The sequence below is a fragment of the Hoplias malabaricus genome, chromosome 6 (genome assembly GCF_029633855.1).
Source record: "Hoplias malabaricus isolate fHopMal1 chromosome 6, fHopMal1.hap1, whole genome shotgun sequence".
NCBI lineage: Eukaryota > Metazoa > Chordata > Actinopteri > Characiformes > Erythrinidae > Hoplias > Hoplias malabaricus.
In genome coordinates, this window is record NC_089805.1 from 41,414,028 (window position 1) to 41,421,215 (window position 7,188).

At 39.3% G+C, this 7,188-nt stretch overlaps 1 protein-coding gene across 3 annotated transcripts; it reads right to left on the bottom strand.

The window, feature by feature from the left end:
• Nucleotides 1–942: 942 nt before the first annotated feature.
• csnk2b (casein kinase 2, beta polypeptide) lies at nt 943–6,340 on the bottom strand. Of its 3 annotated transcripts, none has more exons than XM_066674202.1 (7): nt 6,228–6,340; nt 5,274–5,355; nt 4,627–4,729; nt 4,257–4,372; nt 3,892–3,967; nt 3,525–3,714; nt 943–2,121 (listed from the first exon to the last, which is right to left on the bottom strand). In XM_066674202.1, exons 2-7 carry the CDS (start codon nt 5,343–5,345, stop codon nt 2,031–2,033), a joined length of 648 nt encoding a protein of 215 aa, XP_066530299.1. In that variant the 5' UTR covers nt 5,346–5,355; nt 6,228–6,340; the 3' UTR covers nt 943–2,030. The 3 variants fall into 3 exon arrangements, with proteins under 3 accessions (XP_066530299.1, XP_066530301.1, XP_066530300.1); XM_066674204.1 differs by lacking the exon at nt 6,228–6,340 and adding an exon at nt 5,971–6,182; XM_066674203.1 differs by lacking the exon at nt 6,228–6,340 and adding an exon at nt 5,736–5,952.
• Between the last annotated feature and the right edge of the window lie 848 nt (nt 6,341–7,188).

The window sequence follows — 7,188 nt, forward strand, 5'->3', positions numbered from 1 at the left end:
TCCACTCCCTGTCCACTTTGTTAGAGACACCTACCTCGTTGGTCTACTTTGTAATGTCCTTGAGGGTGGAACAGGTTATTTAATGCAAGCAGGACTACTTAATAAGGAATGAAAAGATAAGATTGTTTCACGCAAGAGAATTTTTATTCTCAAGCATTATGTTTTTAAGGTACTACATATATAGTTCCCACACCTTTTTTTACCCTGATATTTTGTTTGTTAACTATTCTTGGCCCAGTTCAATATAATATATAAACCTTGTGTGCGGTTAGTTTTGACACTAAACATTGAGGGTGCTCAGTTGAATCCTGGAATGTAACGCATAACCGATTTTTATAAACCAACAGAGTTTGTATACAGTTAGAATATCATTTATAAAAGTGTCTGCCTGTGTACTTTATTACAGTTTAATTCCTACTTCCTATTTTCTCTTTAAATTTCTTAAAACTTCATTTCCTCTTTGGTAATGTTTTCAAAATGAGCTTTGATTTTATTTAAATATTTTGCATTACGACAAATTAATATTCATTCTTTTCGGTCCCTTGTTTTGTTTAATGCTTAGCTACACTTTAAGAGGGTAACCACCTCAAAACAGATGGAGAATAAAAGATCCAGCTTTATATTTTCTCTTTAAAAACAAAACATTCTCACAGAAACAAAATGCACCTCTCCCTACTGCTCTCCGTAACTTGTAATAAATGCCAATTTCATTATATTTCAGTACAAAATAATGGTGATGACCTGACCTCACATTTTGGGGTCCAAAAATTCAGAATTATTTTTCCTTCCAGGTGAAATTATAGAGAATAGGATAATTCTTCATCAAAAAAAATACAATGAACTGCATTAAAAGGTTTTCATCAAATGGACACATTTTCATCCACTAAAATAAGAAGCGAGCACATCACGCCGTAGAGTAAAGGAACAGGACTGAGTCCTGAATATATAGGAAAAGAAAAGTTTATTGTGACTTCTGAACCCTGGCTCCTCAACAGCTTTAAAAGGAAAAACTCAAAGATCAACAAAAGAGAGAAAGAAAACACAAACCACAAACATCAACAATAATTACAATCGTAACCAATGTATCTGATTGATCTGTATCCTGCAGCCACCTTTAAACAAAATCAGTGATGCCTGGGTAAGAGGATTACAGGGAAAATAAAACCTCCTTTTGAAGTCTCACATAAATAATGATACCAGAAAAAAAATAAAAATAAACTGTGGAGGAACTTGGCAGGAATCAATGAACATGTATTTTCTGAGGGGAATATATGAGCAATACCGAGAATGTCACTGTAGACTGATGGAGACAGAGACCCTGCATTCAGTTCTTAGTACGATCAGCTAAAACAAGCAAAACAGCATGTCAAATATGAAAAGGCGGTTGTTATACCACGCTTAAATACAGCTCGTCTGGAATTGTTGCTTGACTGTTTTAAGGCAATCAAAGTGTGTTTGAATTAAGCCAATAAGAACGATGAAGAGCAACAAGCACCAACTGGTGAATTTTATTGTTCCAACAGCTTGTTCTGCTTCCAGCAGTGTCTCTGTCAGCCATAGTCACTAATGATGAGGGGACACAGAGCCACTACTGTTTAACTTGTACTCTATACCACCTCTGTGACCAAAGAACAGACATGATTTTCTCTAGACACATTTAGTGAATAATGCCATTTCACAAGATTCATTTAATCAATTATAGCTTCATTTCCTACATTGGCAAAGGGAGAATTTTTACAAGGTAAACACCAATGACTGCATGGTATCCCCATGCTGTATGTGTGTGTGTGTGTGTGTGTGTCTGTGTGTATTAGAGGAAAGGTTGTTTAAAGAATTAACAAACTGTGCATGTTTATATTCCCACTCTCTCAATATCTGAACATCTCTCAATCAAACCTAAATCTAAAACAAAATGGCCTCTGGGAGGAGAGGGAGGCTATGTATAGACAAACACAGATCTTCCCCTCTCCTCCTCCGTCCGTCTCTCCAACCCTCCTTCCCTCCGCTTCGCCCTCCTCCATCTCTGATTCTTAGCGGATGGCCTTGACGGGGCTCTTGAAGCTGGAGGCTGCCTGGAGCTGGAGCTGGTATGCCATGGGGTGGATCTTGAAACCATAGAGCCTGAATTATAAAGAACAAACATCACAGAGCCAAAGAGGTCAATATGCCATTAAATACATCAATGATGCCTTGTAATGCAACGTAACTTATCACCACTATGATAAACGTCACCATCATCATCTCCAACCGTGCATTTAATCCATTTATATTTATTAGGCATCTAGCATTAGCAATTAAAATATACATCTGAAATAATTTAGTTAATGCACTATTTTTTATGGTTCTTTTAATATTTATTTCTCTGTTTAATTATTCTTTTCCCCTTTTATTAATTGTATTTTAATATTCCTGTCTGTAGAGTTTCTTACCGTTACCTTAAAGGCCATATGTTATATCCCTGTGTATACTCATGCACAGGATATGTAAAATATCCTATGCCAATCTGTTAGAGCTTCACATAGGGCTCACTCCACTCTCTTCCGACCTGTAGCCACAACTATGTTATCACCCTTTGTTCAAGTCCTACACCTGACCACTAAGGTTGCTGTGGCGTTTTAAGATCTGATCAGCAACCAGCTATCAGAATGCTTCAACTAATGCATCCTCAAATGGAACTGTTAACTCTATGAAATAAACTGTTTACTTCCAGAGTACAGCACTATGTCTACCCTCAGTGTAGTTAACACAGCGCACTTTGGGACCTGCAGCCTTTTACGTACGTCCACCTGCAATTTCCAAAGTCGTGCTTCATCCCATCTACCAATATTTGTAGCCTCAAATACATTCCCCCTTATGCACAAACATAACCACTTTATTACTACAGGCACTCATCAATGCGTTTACCTCCAAGCGTTTGCTGTCCAACAAACTTGATAAAACCCTTAGCACCTGATTGTCTCCATGTTTACTGACCCTGCGCCAAAATAACTTTACAAGCTGATAGAGTATACAGCATGCCAACCTCGGAGAACCTCTTAAGTTGCTCCCAGCAAAGCCTTAATTTGACTTGCCTGCTTCGCCCACAACTCTTGCCAAGTGATCCATTTCTTCTCTAGATTCTCCCAACAAAGCCACTGGCCTTGTTTCGCCTGTGACGCTGCTGTTGCACACAGTGCCTCCTATTCCTCCTCATGAATAAAACTAGTCATCATCTGCCTTCTCTCTGGTGATGTTGCTTTACTAAAAACTTTCCATGAATTACCTGAGCCAAGACATACTCTTCCACATTGCAATTGGCCAAAAACATTCCTTAGCTCTAATGAGCTCCTGGCTACTTATGCTGCCACTTGCGGATTCCACTTCTGTGACTGGTGCTGCATCCTTAGATCCTGACAAAATCATCTCGTGACTCACTTTTACACTTATGTCCCATTTAAATACACTGCGATGCAGTTTTTTTTTTACATATGAAATTAACTATTTTGTTATTAAAAATATTCATAACGCTTTGCTTGTGTACAAACCTGGGCACAAACTGGTTGGCTGGCCTCTTTGGCCGATACTCAGGGTGCACCATGAAAAGCATGTGGGGGAAACCTGTTCCAAAGTATGCTCCATCAGTGTGGTGGTGCCTGGACGACTTTGGCGTGTACACATCCATACATTTAGGACAGTAGAGTTTGACCATAGCCTCTCCGGGGATATCAGACAGACCTAGAGGTAATAAACAGAGTTTATACATAGGATGAAAAAAGGTGAGAGGGTCTCATTTTTACATCTTAATGTTCCACATAAATACACAGGAGAACCAAGCCGGCTGCATTTTACCTCAGTCGTGTACAATATTGTGGTAACATCCATGAAAATAAAAGCTCAATTACAATCACTCACCAATGGGCAGCATAGGCTGGTTCTCACAGTAAACTCGAGGGCAATAGCCAAAGTCTCCCTGCTGGTACTTCTCCAACTAAAACAACAACACATCACATGAAAACATGCTCCCAACCATGTACATGATATACATCCATTCTGTATGTTGACTAAAAGTCCATTATTATAGAAATATAAAATGTCAACATTTATTCTCATCATATCTCTTTATATAAAAACTTTTAACAACTAGCACTGGAATGAAACTGTTAACTAATTAATACTTTGCATTCATATTTCAGACACTCAGTGCAGGTCTTCAAAAACACACCTTTTGGAAATGCTACTTTAAATAATAAAACAAGAGAGTGAAAACTTGGAGGTACCATCTGAGCAATGCCACGGTTGGTAAGGATGTATCGTGCATGAATCAGACCATAGAGCATCTCAGCCGCCTGCTCAATCAAGTCACTCTGGTTTGGGTTGTCTTCCAACTCTTCATCTGGTAAGATAAAGACACAAACGGAATCTGTTAAGAGCGCCACACTAGAACAAGTACATTCTCAACCCTAAATTTATGTATATATTTTCGTTATAATATTTAAATTATAACGTACTAAAGTAATCACAAAGTTACACCAATTGTTGTACCATCACTTCAGCTGACCGTAAATGTCTCTATGTTTCATTTTTTGCAAGACGTCTAGTCAGAATTTAGCCTTTTTAGTCTTAATAACATGCTGATGTGACACTGACCAGGCTCCAGATCCAAAATCATGTCCAGGGCTTGTCTGTAATGTGGAACCTGTTCATTGAGTCCAGTGAGATTGAACTTATCCTGGATGTAGTCTTCATCCACCTTGGAAGAGTAAAAACAGCAAGCATAGAATTTTAAAATGTGTTTAAGGGAACCCTTACAGTTTAGACAGCCTAAAACACTGCCTTGGTTTGGTTTATTTTTAATACATGACAAGGCACAACCCCTCTAGTAACATGCTGCTACATACAAACTGTACTGCTATTAAAAATTAAGACGACAAACAGGTATTCTCTTCGTGTAGATAAATTCGAAAGGCTCATGATATATTACTCAAGTAAGAGTCCAGTCCAGAGCAAAAGAACTCATCGGCTGCTTGTTCTTCACACAGCAGAGAAAAGTGGAAGAAATCATATGATGCCTCAAAAAAGGCAGTGTAGTAGAAGAGGGATTCTGTTCTTAATAATCAATAAATATTGTGTTTGGTTCCCACAACACATTTCAATAGTTCTGGGCAAGATACACTTTACAGAGGTGCTCATCTCTTTACCTTTAACTATGGACATGAAAGGGCTTGGGCTTTATTTTCTGGGAATTTCTATATTGATCTTTGGGTGAAGAAATATTTTAGGTCAGCACAACTTACCTCGCAAAAGAACTCATTCCCTCGAAGACCGCAAAACCAAGAAATCCACGAAACCTCCTCCGAACTGCTCATTTTGAGGAACCTAGGGGTGAAAACGTATCAAGTAATAAGAGCAGTCTATGAAAGGCAAAGATTGAGGCATGTTATGATATTTAAGACTCTCACAGACTGCTTCCAAAGGTTTCAAGCTTTACAGGCAGTTTCAGTGTGATTCTGAAGTGTTTGTGCTCATCTGATTGCTTTATGTGGATTCCAGCACAATTTTGTTCAATAGCTAGTCCTATTTTATAAATCCATAAGACAATTAAAACAGGACTAGTTACCCACTGAACTGATTGGTGCGTGAGACCACATAAAGCACTCTGACGAATTACAAATACTTCAGATTCACAAGGAAATCAACTTAAAAGCTTAATATGATGTTTAAGAACAGTCTTGGAGACCTAGGATATCGTATCTTACTTTTCCACAAAGGTTTGAAGCTATTGTGGGTACTATATAAGCAATCTATACGCTTAAGCTTCACGTAAACAACCCGAGATCGAATACAGTTACATAATAACGCATTACGACAGTGTTAAATATACATAAACGGTAACTGTAACACCATTTAAAACGCCTAACTTGGCGACTTTTACATGGATTAAGGCATTCCGTGGAGATATTGCCAATTTCTAATCCGAATTTTCCGGTCCACCTTAAATGCTGCAGCGGTCCCACAGAAACCGATCGTTTATTTAAGGTGGAACTGATGATTCTAAAGAGCAGCTTCACTCAACATGGCGCAGCTCCAGGCAAACCAGGCCGCATTACTGAAATAACGACTACAACACCCCCAACTACAACCAGAACCACAGCGGAGCTACATCCCCAACTCATAAATACCACCACACCGACTTAAACACACGACTCCCGCGAATAAAACCAAGTATTATAGCCTTATTAGCGTTTTACCTCCCGGACTCAGGGCGAAAGCTGCAGCAGAAGAGAGTCGCTGATTGGCGTGTTCCGTCTTAGCCGACGTCACGACAAACCGGTCGCATGTGCTCATGGGAAGTGTATTTTTTTTTATGGCTTTTTTTTTTTTTGGTGGGGTGAGGACTGACAAAATGGACTCGGGTCAGTTTAGTTTACTTCTTTTCTACTCCTCCAGTAAAATCAAAGTAAGACCTCATCCAGTAAAAATAAAAAAAAAATCGAAAAGGGCAAAAGCATGTCAGTAATTCACTAATAAATATGTCCATGTTGTGTTGTTTATACGCTAGAAGAAGTAGGCCCATCATGACTGAAATAAGCAGTCAATGCCATGGCCAAGCATTTCCGTGTTGTAGTTTCAACCAGGAGGATTCAGACTACTGGTGTTTCTAACATCACAAACCTTATAAACCAATCCCATCAACTTTTGAGCAGAATGGTAGAGGGGTTTGTGGGTGGGGACTATTAGCGTATGCACAGATCAGGGCTGGATTTCCTAAAAGCTTCTTAGTACAAAGTTGATTCTTTAGTGGTAGAGTGAGCATCACACTGCACACCCTCTCCCTGTTAATATTAAGATGTTTTTGGGAATCTCAGCCCTGTTGGTATTGAAGATGATGCACCATTCAATGTAGAGTCACCGTGGGCCTGGAGCTACCTGTATTCACTGGGCACAAGGTAGGAACACACCACGGACAGGTCTCTGTTCCATCAGTGCATTATCCACTCACCCAGTCACTCACACGCACCTGTGGACACTTGCACAGCCACCTTCCAACGTGTGTTTGGACTGTGGGATTAAAATGAAGCATCCAGAGGAAACGGTCACAGACACAGGGAGAACACACCACGACCCAAAGCTGGAATTGAGGCCACGTTTTATTTTTCTCAATATGTTAATGTAACAAACAGTACACATGCACTTAAATATTTATACGTT